General features: G+C 44.2%; 1 protein-coding gene across 6 annotated transcripts in view; it reads left to right on the forward strand.

Moving 5' to 3' along the window:
- The window catches only part of LOC147021607 (electroneutral sodium bicarbonate exchanger 1-like), a 265236-nt gene that overhangs the window by 148741 nt on the left and 97252 nt on the right, over positions 1-19243 (forward strand). For all 6 annotated transcript variants that reach the window (XM_085891723.1, XM_085891721.1, XM_085891722.1 and 3 more), the window contains 2 exons: positions 7399-7545; positions 7725-7825. In XM_085891723.1, the coding sequence (XP_085747849.1) occupies positions 7399-7545; positions 7725-7825 (248 nt within the window). The remainder of the gene's footprint in view (positions 1-7398; positions 7546-7724; positions 7826-19243) is intronic.

Here is a 19243-nt window from a genome sequence, read left to right on the forward strand (position 1 = left end):
GTGGACGGACGGATGACACGCCATCCCATAAGCTCCCAGGAACTACTTCACAGGTGAGCTAAAAAACATCCCTGGGAATATTGTTACAAACGAACTACAGTTGGAAGCTGTCCTGGGCTCAGTAACGATCCTGAAGGGAACCCTCAGCACAAAACCTTGAGAACAGAAAACTTCACAGCTTGGTCCATGAATCGTGACCCCTTACTGAAATGAAGGTTGAAACTTTGAGCCCACCCTGGGAAGACTCAATTCCACATTCTGAAACTCACATATGTAGATACCAATCAACGACACCCACCCACGCACGCACGCACGCACGCACGCACGCACGCACAAACGATATACATATTTGCGCTTGGCCGATAACGGCAATTTTTCAGTAATCAGATGATTGGATTCAGTGTAATTACCAACTACAGTGAGGGGATTACTCTACGCAACCCAAAAACCTTGAGTCGCTCTCACCCTTATTTTGTAGGAATTTCAACAAACAAATTAAAAATAAAAAACGTTTCATTGTTGATGTTTCTCGGAGATGTGCATTAACATTATTCTTTATAATTGGCTGCCAGTTGTTGTGTGATGGGTGGAAAAAAATTGGCTCTTTAATTTGGAAAAGACGTTAATTCGGCAAACGGCTCGGAAATCGGGTGTTATGAATTGTATTTTGTTTGAAACTCACAGAGACACCACATAACCTTTCTAAATCACACTGAGCCATATAAAATAACCAATTGCTTTAAAAAGAGCCACGAGGACAAAGGAGGATGCTGCTGAAGTTAAAAGTTGAAACCTCCACCACGGAGCCATGCACTAGAGGGCTGGGTGCAAGTTCGGTCTGTACACCTGCGGATCCCACGCACTACACACACGTAACCAAGCACGTATGCACACTCACACCTGCGAAGAGTCCCTTTACAAATCCCAAGCTACCCATTTATACCACGTCCGTGTGTGCTGTCTACGTACCTCTTCGTGCTGAGAGCAAACTGACCTCTGGATCGCGACACAAAATATTTGTATAATATCCATGGGTGAAACTCCTTCCGTATCTTATGGTAATCTGTATTTTTATAACGACCCATACGGAGATTTCCGTATGTTCATCATCAGAAAGGTATGCCACTATTACATGGAATTTAGGTGCTATTGATTTGCTGATTCATTTATTAAACAATTTCATCGGGATGTGGTGAAATGCTCACGCAATAACGCATCATGACAACAATTATGTGAATTACTCCCATCGTAGTTTTTATTGTGAGCTATTTTTGTCGAAGTTACCCGGGTACAAAAGCTTGCAAGCGCGTTACTGTGATTAGATATCCGCCAGGCAGGATTCTGTGTGTGCACATCGGTGTTGGGTATCCTCCTTTCCTCACCAGCGTATTCGTCTGTTCTGGTTATCACATTTGAATGGCATTTATATTAGTTTACATCATGAGTTTGTTAACATTTTATTTTGCTACATTTATGATATAGTATTAATTTGTGAATGGAAAGATGCTGTTTGGAATGAAAATAGAGAGGGATTGAGTTTATAAGAAGATGGAGGAAATTGTAAAAGAGGGTGGGGGGAAAGGAAAAGTAGGGGTTTCCCCAATCGGAATGGAATGGAAGGCTGTGACGTTCGTTCATCCCTCGTGGGTGATTTATATTCGCTGGAGAAGACTGCTTGAGTCATCACAGAGACGGACTTACTCTTCATCCTTCGGTAGAATTCTTCTTCAGTCATCTCACGAAAGGTCGAGGAGAACTTGCGTGCCATTGCAATCTGGAGTGGCATCATTTTCATGTTATAATATGTAAATATTCTTGAGCTCGGGTTAATCGGGGGGTTTTCCAGAACCGGGTGCAACCAACCAGAAGAGAGACAAGTGGGTTGTTCGGTCGCGGGTGGAATATACGATTGACTCGGGTTCTGAACGCCTCGGACGTCTTTTCCTTCCATGCTAAAGATCCGCCTGCCTGGAGTGTTGGGCGTGAACGACCACCATTTGTTGGTGTCTTTCAGACTCATTCCACACTACAGAGATCTTCTGTGCCACTACAGCTGAAAAGGACAATCGTTATCATGGAGTTTTGCTGGTAACGGTTCTTCCCTTGATATTGGCACCTTTGTGTGAATCGTGTGTGAAAAGCTCTTCTTTGCTTTGTGGTACCTTGCACGTCTCGCGTTGCCTTACGCAGGTTGGCGAAGCTCATCTGAAGAGTTCGGATTCGATTTCTTCTTAGACTTTGAATCAACATTCCTGTCTTTGGCCCTGCCATGTTCCAGAGGGCTATTCAGCAAAGTATCTCAGCAATTTACCATTCCCTTGTGGGATTTTTACTCCATTCCTAGGGCGTAGCCAGGCTGAGGCAGACGAGGCAGTTGCCTCGTCGCTCATTTCCTGAAATATGATCTGGCCTGATCCCTCTGGCCATCTGGCCTGGGGAGTAAACTATCAAAGCGACCCGGCAGTGCTCTGAATACTCTTACCTCCACTCCTATCACAATACCTAAATAGGACAATACCCCCCCCCCCCGACAGTGACTGAAGAACCCTCCTCCCAGTACACTGATCTCATGAGGATACCTTGCACATCCTCAAGGCTTGGGATGCCAGTCTGCACAGAAGAGTGGCACTCGCCTTCAACCATCATAAGGATGATGAGGAACATTGTGATTGAATGATGAGAGAACATGTGGGGGTCGGGCGTGGTGAGGGTGTGGGGTGGGTTTACCATGGGGGCTAAAATGTTTTGACACAAACAAAATTTACTGTTTGACTGTATGGATATACAGTAGACTAGGCGTAAGTCGGCAGCGTGTAAGTCGTCACTTCGCCTAAGTCGGCAGTGTCAAAAAGTCCCGAATTTATCTCATGTTAAATCCCTTTGAATAAAGGGTCATCCCTCTGTAAGTCGTCATCTCTAAGTCGTCACTTCGTCTAAGTCGTCAGATGTTGTCCGTTCCCGCGTAATGGAAACTCAAGTAAATTACCACTCGTAACTCGTCACACGGAACTGCTGCCTCGTGAGAATCCCGATTTCATGGAATCGTGATGCTCGCTCATTGGTTGACACCGCCAGTGATAGGCTATTTATAACTGCGTACACACGTTGATCGCACTGCAGGCAGGACAATGGCGACTAAGCGTAAGCTTACAACTAAAACCTACCAAGAAAAATACGACATTATCCAGTTTTGCGAGGCAAACCCACTGATGAAGAAAACAGCCATAGCTGAGAAGTTGGACATCAAACGGCAGACATTGAACGATATCTTGAAGAATAAGGGCACGATGTTTGGACAAGTGGAGAAGATCGCGAGGCCAGTGGTAAGTGTGAATCGCGTGAAATGTGTGTCCTTTGAAGATGTCGATGACGCGCTCATCATCTGGTTTCGGCAAATGTCGGCTCAGCCAAATATTCGGTTGGACGGTGAAATGTTGCTGCTGAAGGCACGTAAATTCGCTGCGGACCTCGGGCATGATGATGCCGAGACCTTGCCGATGCACTGGATAGACAGATTCAAAGTGAGGTGGGGAATCGGCAAGGTCAAGAAGTGCGGCGAATCAGGCAGCGTGGATTCGCCGATACTGTCTGGATGTGATGCGCCGATACTGTCTTTTGGTGGAGGATTGCCCAGACAACATCATGGAATACAATGACTGGTTTGAGTCCTTTCTCATGCACCAGATGCCCAAGAGTTTGAGGCAGTCAAAGGTAACGGATTACTTCACGAAGGAGTAAAGGATCAATCGAGCTTCGTGTTGAAGTCCGATCATGGTTTTATATTGGCTTGTTTTGTACATTACCGCACTCACTCACACATAGGCATTGAGTGGTAATCATCACCACGATGACTGTGTGTCATGTAATTTGTCACCATACCATCACCGATGGTATATGAGTTGTCTTACAGTTGTTCATTATCTTTACTTTTGATAAACTGATTCATGAATTCCATCTTTGCTTGATCACTTTCCAACTCACCAATGAACCCCCACCTATGCCCCGAGGATTGTGTTTTCCTTTTGGTACAATAGCCAGCTCTCACACGTACGTGTTCAGGCCACGCGCGACTTCATCCTTCACCCCACAGTCATCATGAATGTTCGCATATGCGTAAGTCGTCACATTTCTAAGTCGTCACTTTTTTCTCGGTCCCGATGGTGACGACTTACGCCTAGTCTACTGCATATATATTTTCATGATTAATGTGGTTGAAATGAACATAAACATTTTTAAAATTTGAGCATTGAAATTAGCCAAGAATAGGTTTCTGGGCATCAAAAATGCATTGGCTTCTGGGGGCTGCTCAAGGCCCCCAGACCCCTCACTGTAAAAGCTTCGCGCCATTGGCGCTCGCAACGCTGCGCTACATGCACCGTCGCATCAACCAAGTTCACCTCTTTTCACCTCATCACTTTTGGACGTCTGGCTACGCCCTTGCATTCAGACGTATTCCTCTCACTTGTACGTACGTTCACGACTCCGACCGCTGGCCAATGCTGATGCAGTACCCGCTGTTGCAGTGTCCCATGTTACTCATTTTGCTAATCTTGGAAGTATGATGGACTGGGTCAACCTGCCTGGTGTCAGTTCAACTGCAGGAGGGGGCTCAAACCCAAGACCCTAAGATCTTAAGCCAGCCACCCTAACCGTTAAGCCAACACCAGGCTCCAGCAATGAATGCTCAGGTGAAATTAAAAAAAAATCTTCACAAAATATCACTTTTTACATTTTTTTTTTTGTTAGAATATGGACAGGATCACCCCCAAAATGCATATTTTGACTATCAATTTTTCAAAATGTTCTGGGGGAGCAGACCCCCAGACCCACCTCGCAAAATTTCGTTTTTTTCTTTTTTCAAAAGTTATGCAGTTTCACACATGGTAATACCGCTATCGACTGGCAGGTGCTCGTCAAGAGGCTTAAGCACTCAAGGAAGCACTCTAACAAAATGTTTGATAAGGAACGCTGGCTTGGCTTTCCTTGGCAAGTGGTAGCAAGCTGATTGGTAATGGGACATACCCACAAAAAACAAATAAACCTCACCAAACTCTTAACATTTTCAGATTTCACTCCAGATTTCAATAGTTATTTAGTCCACGTCATCCGATCGTGAAAACAGCAATTATATTTCAATTATATACTTTAACTAGAAGGGCACTCGGTCGATTGCATACCTCCACCCTGCAATACCTGCCTGATCCATGAGAACATATCGGGCCCAATACATTTGTGAACTATCATGCTATATATCGTTTTTGGCCCTATCTCTCAATGGTGAAGAATCACTTTAAAAATTAAATAACTATCGTATCCACATCCGGATCCATATCTTCACCAAAATCTAATCAGTTCGTCCTTGTCACACACCGAACCTGTCCACAAAATTTCATCCCGATCCGTCCACAACTTTTTGAGATATCCTGTGTACAAACAAACAGACAGAAAAGGGTGAAAACATAACCTCCTTCACCTTCGGTGGCGGAGGTAAATTAAGACCCCGGCGAGGGAGAGCAAGGTGGCCAAAGATAACGCCTTGATGAAGGATCATTAAATACGGCCATTAATTATCTTCCAAAGGAGTGTTTAAATTAACTCAAACACCCAATTTTGACTCATGCACTACCTTGGGGATCCCTTAGTATGCATTCAAAGTTTCAAGCTGCTTGATTTCATGGTTTTGGAGTTATGGAGGAGACACTAACTGACTGACTGACTGATTCACTGACACACTGATATTTTTTTAGTGTAGATTCGAAGCAAAAATTAAACAAATCAATGCAGAACACTATTGAAATAATGTATAACAGAAATAGACAATTTAATGGTGCGGGTTGAGAATGAAGGGATTTCGAGGGAGGGAGAGGCAGGTCTTCGTGTCTCAGACTGCTCGAATAATTATTTGTGAGCTGGGTAGGCACACGTGTTGTGATTGTGTTGGTTCCCTCTCGTCGAAGACCAGCGAAGCCCGGTGAAAGGAAAATTGATGATCACCAGGAGATGGCCAAGTTTAAAGAATGGGGGTGACAACATGTGCTATGCAAAACAGAATGTTTTGTCTACTTTGGGAAGACTATAAATTCTATATTTTGTACCCCAAAAAAATTTCTTATTGGAATGATTGAAGCAAATCTTGATTGGTCGAATGACATTTGGGTTTGAGCTTGTACACCCACATTGCAGAAAGAAACGGGATCGCCCTAATGTCGTCTCTGACAAGGAAATTACGTTTCAAGAATAACGCAGGGTATTTCAGCCCAGGCATGTACTTAACCGACTATCTTGTGAAGGCCAAATAAATTCAGAAAAACAAATAAATTTATGGAGGAGTTCCTTTTTTTCCCCATCGTCAGAAACAACTTCCACATTCTCTTCAAACTCATTCTTCCCTCCAGGTCTTCAAGACGGCTGTTCACCACTATCTCAGATCATCCCCAAACCAAAACCATGATCTTTTCTGCCCTCATTTATCCCCATCCCAAGCTCTCCTCCTTCCAACTTTCCATTTATTTCACTCCCGAGAGTTTCCTTCTGTATTAATCTTGTCCACTCATGCATCCTTTCCTGCCTCCCATTCCTTCCCACACCCATTGTTTGTCCAAGTCTCCCTCCAGCTTGTCCTTCAACTCTGCTGTTGGTGCTCTCTCTCTCTCTCTCTCTCTCTCTCTCTCTCTCTCTCTCTCTCTCTCTCTCTCTCTCTCTCTCTCTCTCTCTCTCTCTCTCTCTCTCTCTCTCTCTCTGCTGTTCCTTTTCACCTGTTACATCCTGATCCGTTCAGTGTACTACCTCTTCCATGAGCCTTGACACTGAATGGGAAAAGAACAAAAAAAACAAGGCGATTGACAAATTACATTGACAAATCGAATGCATGGCGAGTATAAGGTGCGCACATGCGACAGCTCGCCATTCTAACATGCATTTGTGTTTTGCTGCCTTTGCTGTCAGGGTGCTTCTCAGGAATACAACAGCTCGCTGCCTGATGCATTTCATAATTTTCAATCAGCTGGTTTTACATTGATGATCAAGGCATAAAGTCTAAAGTGGATATTTTATATTCTGGTGTTGATGCAATATTTTTCAAATGTGCCTGGCCATTGCACACTGCAGCTTTTGAGTAGTGGTCTATGGTACTGACTTGTGGAGCTCTTTCTCTCTTTTTCTATCATTTTCTTTTCTTTTCTTTTTTGTTTTGCTCACCTTGTCATTTTTGTGACACTTGATTTGATCTTAAATGCCATCATTCATGTGCCAAGTTGTCTTTGCTGAATTTTTTGGTGGTGCTTTTCAGTTTATGAGGGATACAAATAGTCATGCTGTATTAAAGAGTTAATTTTGTGTTCAAAGTTCAGACAGAAATAGTCCTCGATTATGCAGCAGGTGTGCCCATATGCCATGCAGATTTTCCATGATGTTGCCTACAAGGCCAAAGATCGCAGTGACCTACTGGCTGGAATTGATGAATTTTTGGATCTGGTGACGGTGCTTCCCCCGGGAGAATGGGATCCCTCTATCCGTATTGAACCACCAAAAACTATTCCATCACAGGTACTGCTTTTATAATTCATTGTTCAAGGCAGTGAAGGGGTGAGGGTTGGGGTACTACAAATTTTGGCAATTCCAAAAATCAAGGTACAGTCATCAATAAACCGCATGCACATTGTTCATAAACCAGAATGGTTTTCAGATCAGCGTAATTCGTCATTTCCACTTAATCTGCATTCCAGGAAAAACGCAAGACACCAGGTGCTGCTAACGGGGCAGCACCTGTGTCTGAACCAGAGCACGAGGCCCATGAGATTGGCCCTGAGCTGCAGAGTACAGGCCAGTGAGTAATGCAGGAAACTAACCATACGTGTGTGCATGTGATCGGCACCCTTTATTTTCCTATGCTTTTAATTTGTCAATACACACTTACTTACTCAGCTTTTAATTTTACTACATTTGTACACTACGTTCATTTTACAAATGGAAAGGAAACTTGGTTCGTTGAAACAGCTACAATTTTTACCAAATATTGAGGTTTTTATGACTCTAGACGATAAATCTGTTACCATTGAAAAACTACAAATAGTTGTATAAATATTGTTATGTGATCAGGGATCGTATACAGACATAGGATGCAATTGGATAATCCTGTCCAAGAAGGTGCCAATGTCACTCGAGCTATGGAGCCGGTTATGGCCTGGACTCTGAGCAGTTGGTGTAAATAGGTTTATTAAGCAAAATCTCAGGAAACAGGACTTGTGCCACAATGTTAGTAATATAAAACTAACTTTATTTTGAATTTACATGCTTCAGCAAAACTAACCATGTTGTCTTAAAGCCATCCTAAACTAAGCAAATACACAGAAGCAACAGTTCACGAAATGTCACAGGCCAATCACTTGAGTCGTGAAGCCAGGGCACCAGTCACGGCATGTGAGCACATTTAGATGTTCTATCTCGATTTGATTCAGTGAGCAGCAGGGCAGTTGTAAGTCAAATTTAGTGCAGCATTATGTGGTTGGCTGGATGGTATAGTGAGCAGTTGAGGCAAGTACAACAATGACACTACAAATGCAATTTTAACTCGACTATGAAACAGTACTGGAAGATAAAGTCGTTGAGTGCAGAAATTCTGAAAAAATGCTTTATTTAGCATCTGTGCAAGGCATCTCATTTTAGTTTCACATCATCTCAGCTTCGCTGCAGGGAATCTCCAGTGTGAGGAACAGCCGGATTGGAGGTTGCAAATGCCGTAGGAGTAGCACACTCCAAGCAATGATGTTCTAATTAGCTGTCAAGTCATACCCACTTATGCAGGGGCTCTGAACACAAAGCTTCAGAGAGCGTGCTTGTTTCTAAGTAGGTAAAATATTCTAAAGAAAGAGCACAATGTGATCATCACGTCTTCACAAATGGCTCTCTTTGATTTGCTCCATTCATCTTCTGACATCAAACTCCCAGTGTGCTCCTTCCTTTAACTCACTGCCTTAGAACCATGTATCTTTGTCTTTCAATGTCCTTTCTGTTAATATCAAGTTGATAAACCTAAATAAGTTGCTTCCATGAAGTAGCAATACTTCAGTGTCCAAAGCCTCGGCATGTCCAGGCCAGCCTCCGCTTGCCCAGACAAATCCTTGGTTTATGTAGATTGCTGCTATTCTTCATGGTGAGTTGTGTTAGGTGCCAGGGTCCATTTTTGTCAGGGTGCTGTTTATTATTAAGCCATACTCGGTGGCGTAATGGTTAGAATTTCCACTCTGATTATGGGAGGAAAGCGGTTCTAACCCCAGCTGAGTTATACCAAAGACTTGAAAAAAAATTACATGTGTTCCTTCCTTGCTTGACGCTCACTATTTCAAAAGGATAGAGCATGGACAAACAACTATAGGTTGACAACCATTGTGCAGGCTTCGATTGGCCGCATAGCCTCTTTATTCATGCATTGAAGTTCCTCTTAAGGGAAGTTAGATTAAAAGAAATAAAAATCTACCTCATATTTTATACACTTTGTAATTAACATTGAAAATACTAAGTGATTCTATGATAAAACTATAATGGCTGTGTATGTACTGAATTTTACATATCGTGACAACAATAACTAGATAATTCGTGGAACACCTTACCCGATGCAGTCTTGAGAAAAAAGTACATGGGAAGGGTCTTTTCAACTTTGCTTTATGTTTCCTAGCACGATATATAAGCTTTGTTTGTGAACTTCGAATAACAGGCGATGACAACCATACAAAGCTGATGGGTCAAACAGAACAGCCCAGAGCTGAAACTTCTGCTTACTCTTCTTGCAGAAACTGCCGATTTTGGAACGATATATGAGAAAAAGATGCACAAAACAAACATCTTTTGGACGAAGCTAGCTCGAGTTGCATCGCAAGATACCGCCATTTTTGTCTGAATCTCTTTTACTCCGCCATCAGAATGTGCAGCAAATTTTATTTGGCGAGACAGCGTAAATGGTTGCCGAAATACTACTAAACTGAAGGTTTTTGGAAGTGCAAGCAAAGTGATTTGTGTTTAACAGTGTTCAAATATATAACTTAATTGAATTAAAATAAAATTTTAAAGGTGAAACCAAAAAAAAAAAAACATTGAATTGGAAGCTTACTGCCATTAGCACACCTTCTTTACAACACCTTATTTAACGTATTAAATTAGTTATTCATGTCTGTTGTTTGTGTCCTTTATGATGTCCCTAAAAACAGTAAGCTTCCTGTTTGGAATGATTACACTGAACAACAAATTTCAAAAAATTTTTTTTACTGGAGATGTGTAAAGTGATTAAGACTAATTTGGGTACGCTGATTTCAAAAATCATAACCGTTTTGCTGTATCACGTCAGGATTTTCAGGAACAGAAATATTCCCATTGCCTAGAAGTCAGGATTTCAATGAAATTTACATATGTCTTTAACATGTCTATTTCGTACAATTGTTGTTAACTTGTGTTATATTTCTTTCTTTCAGATAAAGATGAGTAGGCATTCCTGTACCAATCATCCTGACAACTTCTGTTATGTCTGTGGTCGGTATACCAAAAAAGATCAACAGCGAAGTATATCTACAGCAGTGAAAATGAAGGCCGCCTACTTTCACTACTTCGGGTGTAAGGTGGGGGACCAAGAACAGAGCTGGGCACCACACATCTGCTGCACAAGCTGTCACACAACCTTGACTCAGTGGTTGGTGGGCAAGCGCGCGAGCATGCCATTTGCGGTGCCCATGATATGGCGTGAGCCGCAGAATCATCATGATGATTGTTATTTCTGCTGCACAAGCATCGCCGGCTTCAACAAGAAGAATAAAGGTCACATCAAGTACGCTGACTGCGTGTCTGCTCGTAAACCTGTGCCTCATGATGACGAGAACCCCGTTCCAACACCTCCAGCTGATCAGAACATAGTTGTAAGCAGTGGTGAAGAGGATGGTGATGATGAACCTTTTGAACCCGACACTCAAGAATCACACCTTCTGAACCAGGGAGACTTAAATGATCTTGTAAGAGATCTCTCACCGTCGAAGGCGAAGGCAGAGCTGCTTGGATCAAGGCTGCAGCAGTGGAATCTACTTGAACCTAACACCAAGATATCCTTGTTCAGAGCACGTCACAGAGACATGGCTGAGTTCTTTGAGATGGAAGACACGATGACATTCTGCAGTGACATCAATGGTCTGTTGAAAGAACTTGGGTGTGATCACGATCCTGCAGACTGGCGCCTCTTCATCGACTCGGGGAAGAACAGCTTGAAGGCTGTTTTGCTCCACAATGGCAACGAGAAACCATCAGTCCCACTGGCTCACGCATTCGGCATGACAGAGACCTATGAGACTATGCGGCAGCTGCTTGATTCCATCAAGTACAATGACTTCAACTGGCACATCTGCGGAGACTTGAAAGTGGTGGCGCTGTTGTTAGGGCTGCAGTCAGGCTACACGAAATACATGTGCTTCCTTTGTCTCTGTGATAGCAGAGACGACAAGAATCACTGGACGAAGAAAGATTGGGAAGAGCGAAAAGAGCATGTACCTGGTCGACACAACGTGAAGCATGTCGCCCTTGTCGACCCAGCCAAGGTTTTCCTTCCACCACTCCACATAAAGCTCGGCTTGATGAAAAGTTTTGTACGGGCAATGGATCTGAATGGGCGTGGGTTTTTATACCTCAAGGAAAAGTTTGGCAACACCTTGTCGGAGGCCAAGATCAAGGCTGGTGTCTTTGTTAGACCGCAAATCTGACAGATTATGAAGGACGAAACTTTTCCGACAACTCTAAACCCCAAAGAGCTGGCAGCGTGGAGGAGCTTCAAAGCTGTGACGGACAACTTCTTGGGGAACGAGCGCGCGGACAACTATGAAGAAATAGTGCAGCAGCTGCTGGAGTCCTTCAGGAAACTTGGCTCCAGGATGTCCCTGAAAATCCATTTCCTACACCAGCACCTGAACTTCTTCCCTGACAACTTGGGAGCAGTCTCGGACGAGCACGGCGAGCGATTCCACCAAGAGATTTCACTCATGGAGACGCGTTACCAAGGGCGGCACAACCCGAACGTGATGGGCGATTTCTGCTGGTTCCTGCATCGTGAAACTGACACAGAGCAGCACAAACGCAAAGCCAAATGCCTAAAGCATTTTTAATTACATTCTAGTGGAGTTTTTCTGTAATTTCTATAATTTTGAAGCATTCATGATGAAATAAATGAATAAATGAATTTTTGTAAATTTCATTGAAATCCTGACTTCTAGGCAATGGGAATATTTCTGTTACTGAAAATCCTGACGTGATACAGCAAAACGGTTATGATTTTTGAAATCAGCGTACCCAAATTAGTCTAAATCACTTTACACATCTCCAGTAAAAAAATTTTGTTGTTCAGTGTTATCAACTTGTTTGAATGGCAGACTGACAGACAGACTGAAGCATTGCTTTACCTTGCAGTGCTCATGTGTATTCGGGACGAGACGCCATACAGTTTGCCAAATTCAGAGTCAAAGTACTGTTAAACTGCAGGTTCGTGTTCCGATTAGTGTTCTGTAGTGTGACAAAATAAGTAATTAAATTGAAATGAAGTAGTTTCTCGATCACAGACTGACGTTTGTCAGAAAGAGACAGATAGACAGAGCACTACGTGCACGGGGTAATTACATCATCGACCATTTCACTCAAAGGAAATCATCCCAATCAAATGCAGTTGTCAGTTCTTAATATTGCAGGATTTCAGGACCCCCTCGTGTTCTTACATCCTCCAGAAGGAAGATGGACCATCAGTGTATTTAAACAACATTGTGATCATCGACCACAGAACCATCCAAATGCTATCTGAATGAAACAGAGAGACTGTGCTGACCAGAAAGGATTTTAAAAAAACACTGCAGGCCATGAGGGTGGGGAGGGAGGGAGGCAGGAATTTCAAATTTCTCCACGGAATACCAGCTCATGGTGGCCTACTTTTTTGAAAAGTTCCGTGCTGTCTTTGACATCCACAAGTAACTGCTATGAGAAGGGGTAGCTGGCTTAATGTGCCTTCCAAACGACTGCATGCTCTCTAAGGGAAGGATCCCTGCTGCTGCACCAGAATCATTGTTGTGTTCTTTTGTTTTTATTTGCTTCCTTAAGTTCATCATTTATATAGTTGTCCCAGTGATGAATGTCCAACATGAGTACCAACATTTTTGTTATTTCATTCTGAAAAAAGAAATCAAACTTGTCTGTACAATCACTGGCTTTATTACTTGTGAAATAAAATATTCACAAGTATATTAGTTGGTCTGTTCTGTTAGTCTGTCTGTCTGTCTGTCTGGCTAACTGTCTGTCTTTGTCTGTCTGTCTGTTTATCAATTGCCTTGAGGTTGCATTTGTACTCCGATCTTCACAAAACTTAACCGCTTGGTAGAAGTAGACACAAACAAGAATCCCATTGTTTTTGAGGTCGATAGGTCAAAAGATCAATGTCACAAATCATCAATTTTCATCCGATTAACTTGATAACTATTTATATACCGTTTATGAAACTGAAAAACATGAGTGGACGGTGAGCCCTCATCGAGGTGAAGCCTCGGTCGACCCATGTGAGAATGTCAATTAATTACATGCTGTTTGAGTTGGACCATGAGGAAGTCTATTAATTACATATTATTGAACGATGACTATGTCTATTAATAATGAATTATTGGAACATATGTTTTCGAAATTTGGACCTTTTAAAACCCTTTATACCCCATTCGACCCTTTTGACTTTTCCACCCTTAATACTTTTACACTTTTTAGACGATTTTGATCCCTTGACCTTTTCAGACCTTTTAGACATCCTTCGACCCCTGAAAACCTTTACACAATTTTGACTGCTTTCATCCATTGACCCTTAGACATTTTAGACCTTTGGACCCATTAGAACCTCTTTAGACACTTTAGACCTGTAACTACTGTTGGAATGTACTCTTTAGATCCCCTCGACTGTTTAGACCCCTTCATCCCCTTTAGACCATTTTAAACCCGTTGGACCTTTTTAGATCTTTTGGGCCCCTTTTGACCCTTCTTTACCATATTAGACTGTTTGGGCTCCTGAATACCTTGACACCATTAAGACCCCTTGACACTTAGTCCTGTTAGGTTTTTATACCCATTAGACCCTCTTTCGACACATTAGACCATTTGGACATTTTAAGACCTTTTTGACCATTTACACTCTTGAGACTGCTGAGACACCTTGACCGTTCGACATTTTAGACCTTTATACCCATGATACCCTCTTTAGGCCCAATTTAGACCCAAACTACGATTGGTAAATACCCTGTAGATCTTTGGACTACTTTAGACCTCTTAGAATTTTAGTCCCTCATAGAGCCCTATGTACTCTTTGGACCACTTAGATCCTTCAGACCTTTGCATCCTTTACATCCCTTAGACTCCTTAAACCCTAATAGATCTGGAGACCCATACAACCCCTGTAGACGCACACCGCATAAACATCTATAGTCTTCTTGCAAGACACAGAATATACTTCCGCGGAGCACTCAATGTCCGCCAGCAACCCCCTTCTGGTAAAACTACCAAAATCACGAACCACTGCTCACCTTCACTCTTTCATTCCTCTTTTTTCCCGCCTTTGGAATAAACTCCCACACTCTCTTCAATCCTATTCTTCTCTCCAGGTCTTAAAAACAGCTGTACACCACCACCTCTTATTTTCCCCCATTCAAAAACCACGATCTTTTCTACCCCCGATAATCCACCCCAAACCCACCTGCTTCAAATTCCCTGCTTTCCTTCCTGAAAGTTCCCTGTCGTGTAAGGTCCTGAAAGTCCCTGTGGTGTCCATTTTGTTTACTCCTTGTTCCCCGCCCCATCCCTCTCCCTTCCACAGATCTCCTAATGTCTCTGTTCCCCACTGTTTTGTCCTTCCCTCTCCCGCCCCTCTTGTCTCCTGCCCCCACACCCCCCCTTGTTGTGTGTTGTGTATTAGCTCTCATAGGAGCCTCCAAAATGTGTAAACAAAAAAAAAACTTTTTTCAGCAAGTCCTGTGCAATCTCCACCCACCCAGAGGCTGGGTATATTGCTTTGTTGAACAGAATTTTCATATTGGGGAACACTGAATTGATTCACCAATCAAAACCTAGAAGCGTTGAGAGGTCAGACGAATCGAGGGTAGACGTGCGGTGGAGTGTTAATTACGATTGACACTGTCTCATAAAAATGATTTTGCGTAGAATAACTGTGAAGATGGAAACAAAATAATGTCTGAAATCCATTTTCTACCGGTCTTACCACAAATAACACCCAGAGACAAACTCCCGTTGGGACATAAATACCGCCTGGACACGTTCGGAGACAAACGCCGTTTGGCCGCTCCGATGCATATGAAGCCGAACTGTCCAGAGAAAAACATTTCTCAGACACATCTGGAGACAAACTTCTGTCTGAAACATGAACCGCTCGCTCAGGGTGATGGAGCGGGAACCGCTCACTCAGGGTGACAGAGGACGAACCGCTCTCTCAGGGTGACGGAGCACGAACCGCTCTCTCAGGGTGACGGAGCACAAACCGCTCTCTCAGGGTAACGGAGCACGAACCACTCGCTCAGGGTAATGGAGCACGAACCACTCTCTCAGTGTGATGGAGCACGGACCGCTCTCTCAGGGTGACGGAGCACGAACCGCTCTCTCAGTGTGATGGAGCACGAACCGCTCTCTCAGTGTAACGGAGCACGAACCACTCTCTCAGGATGACGGAGCACGAACCGCTCGCTCAGGGTAATGGAGCACGAACCGCTCTCTCAGTGTGATGGAGCACGAACCACTCTGGCTGGGTGATGGAGCGTGAACTGCTCACTCAGGGTGATGGAGTGGGAACCACTCGCTCAGGGTGACGGGGCACGAACCGCTCGCTCAGGGTGACGGAGCAGGAACCGCTCTCTCAGGGTAACGGAGCACGAACCACTCGCTCAGGGTAATGGAGCACGAACCACTCTCTCAGTGTGATGGAGCACGGACCGCTCTCTCAGTGTGATGGAGCACGGACCGCTCTCTCAGGGTGACGGAGCACGAACCGCTCTCTCAGTGTGACGGAGCATGAACCGCTCTCTCAGTGTAACGGAGCACGAACCACTCTCTCAGGATGACGGAGCACGAACCGCTCGCTCAGGGTAATGGAGCACGAACCGCTCGCTCAGGGTGACGGAGCAGGAACCGCTCGCTCAGGGTGATGGAGCGGGAACCGCTCACTCAGGGTGACAGAGCACGAACCGCTCTCTCAGGGTGACGGAGCATGAACCGCTTTCTCAGGGTGACGGAGCACGAACCGATCTCTCAGGGTAACAGAGCACGAACCGCTCTCTCAGGGTGATGGAGCACAAACCGCTCGCTCAGGGTGGTGGAGCATGAACCACTATGGCTGGGTGATGGAGCGTGAACTGCTCACTCAAGGTGATGGAGCGGGAACCGCTCACTCAGCATGATGGAGCAGGAACCGCTCGCTCAGGGTGACGGAGCAGGAACCACTCGCTAACGGTGACAGAGCAGGAACCGCTCGCTCAGGGTGACGGAGCACGAACCGCTCGATCAGGGTGACGGAGCACGAACCGCTCACTCAGGGTGACGGAGCATGAACCGCTCGATCAGGGTGACGGAGCACGAACCGCTCTCTCATGGTTAAGGAGCATGAACCGCTCGCTCAGGGTGAAGGAGTGAGATCTGCTCGCTCAGGGTGATGGAGCACGAACCACTCGGGCTGGGTGACGGAGCATGAACCACTCGCTCAGCATGACTGAGCACGGACCACTCACTCAGCATGACGGAGTACGAACCGCTCACTCAGGGTGACAGAGCACGGACCGCTCGCTCAGGGTGACGGAGCACGGACCGCTCTCTCGTTTGACGTGGTGCGGCAAAGGCGTCCGCAGTGAGTGATCGATTTGCTCAGAATTATGTGGTGTTGAACTGCTGTCGACTGTAGGGTGTTTGGCAAGTGGCTTAAGCACTCAAGCAAGCAATCCAATTTTACAGTTGATTCGGAATGTTTGGCCAGGCTGTGGCTGCATACTATGTAGGATCCCATTAACTTTAAAGTCAGTCTTCACCGCACCTACAGCATTAAAGCAGGTCTTCCCCAAAGAAATTAAATGAATTCGTTCAAATAATATCTTTATCCATAAAAGAGTTGCTGTTTAATCGAGAACAACCCTGGAGACAGCAAAGTTTAATCGCCCGTGAAATAAACATTGCAGATTATCCACCATGTTGCCGCTACGTGGTCCATACAATCGATCTAATTTTGTTTTAAAACGTCCGTTTTTCACCAGATTTACTTTGATTCCCTGTAGAGCTCTTCGCGAAACCGAACTTTTAGCAGATGCAGTGGATAAGCAGTCTCTCTGGAGAACAAGTCAAGCAGTGAATGCATTCAATCATACAGCTCAATTAATCTGGTTAATTTTGGCACATTTCTACAATTTTTGTTCACTCAATATATTTCTCCAAACAGTAGAAAAACACAAGTCTAATGCTTTGGAAATCTCACACTTTATGTGTCTGTGTGGAGGAGGAAATAGGTATACAGTCAACCCCCGCTTTATCGCGGTTCACCTATCGCGCCCCTGGTTCATCGCGGGTTTTCACTTGGAACGTAACTAATTTTTTCAGCGGATTCCCCCGGTCCATCACGGTAATAATATATAAAATATAAATTATTTAAGCAATAAATTATAATGTGTGGTACTCGACCAGTCACACAACGCACGAGACAAAGTTTCGCTTGTGAACTTCGAATATTTTCTACGTTTTTTTCTCCAAGCCCCACGATGCCGCCCAAATGCCCTGCACCTTCTAAGGCTTCTGGCAAGGAACCGAAGCGCCAGAGGAAGGTCCTGACGCTCCAGGAGAAGGTTAAGGTGCTCCATATATGCTTCGGGAAGGAAAAATGTTTGCCGCCGTTGGACGAGCGCTGCTCGTACCCAGCACCTCAAAACCGACCAGACCAGACGAGTCGATCTCCGGCACCTCAAACCCAATCACTGCCAAACCGACCAGACCAGACGAGTCGATCTCAGGCACCTCAAACCCGATCACTCCCAAACCGACCAGACCAGACGAGTCGATTTTTTGGGGGGAGGCGTCCATTTATGGCGGATTTTCACTTCGTGCGGGGAGGTTTGGGACGTAATCCCCGCGAGAAACGGGGGATTACTGTATAGGTGTGCTGATTGTTGCCTTTCAGTATGCTGGTTAAGATGATGCCTAAACCTGAAGAGAAATCTCACTCACACTAACAATGCAATGACTCGTAAATGAAGTCCAGCTGATGATTACTCCTTCGGCGTCTCCCCAGCGGTTGGTGAAGAAAGAAATATTTAATGGCGCTGAGCCGCTGCGACTTTAGAAGGGCATCGAAAAGGGCAAACAGAAAAGGAAAACTCATTTGTTGCAGTCGTGGTTGTTTAACCAACAATATGAAATCCACTTTGCTCATTTGTCTTGATGAAGTCAAACCAAAAGTCACTGAAATAATGACATGTTGAGTGACTCGTGAACAGGGATGAGAAAGGCTTGTACGTGAAGGCGTGCGAGCTTCCAACATGTCATCACCAAAAACTCCCGTGAGTCCTCGGCCTTTTTAACAACCCGTGCGTTGATTGGCTCTCTGCAAAAGATGCAACTGATTGGCGACCAGAGTTCACGTATTTGATGTATTTGTCCATGTGTTTGAAAAATTAATGAATCATGAAGAAAATTAGTGAGTCAGGACATAGGCATAGTTATTAAGACTCGTTAGTTTGTTTAAATTAGCAGATCTCACTCTAGATTTCGACACTTTAGTCCAGACGATATCTGAACCTCCAAGCAGAAATATTATTTTGATGATGTACTTCAATTAGTCCGTGAGAGTATATCATGGAAAATTGCATCATATGATGCATGAAATCGCTCCAGGCTCCTAATTTGAAATCTATAGCACTTACAAAAGCGATGTATACAGCAATTTGTAGCTATGATGAACAGGCATTCGATAATATGAGTGAGGAAAGTGAAAAAAAAATCAACTTTATCGTTAAAGAATCGTTGCAGCCTGTTCCAAGTCAAGGCATGCTTGAGCAGGCCAAAACACATGGTAGCTTCAGACCCCAACGAGGTTACCAAGGAAACACCTTAAGATCCAATCGAGAGTGGTGGCCGAGGATGCGCCTGGTCAAGGATGTAATTTAATATGGCCATTAATTGTCTTCAAAATGGGTGTTTTAATTAACTCAAACCTCAC

Source organism: Eptatretus burgeri, chromosome 8, assembly GCF_056783735.1.
Source record: "Eptatretus burgeri isolate ZD-2024b chromosome 8, Ebu_testis_v1, whole genome shotgun sequence".
Lineage (NCBI taxonomy): Eukaryota > Metazoa > Chordata > Myxini > Myxiniformes > Myxinidae > Eptatretus > Eptatretus burgeri.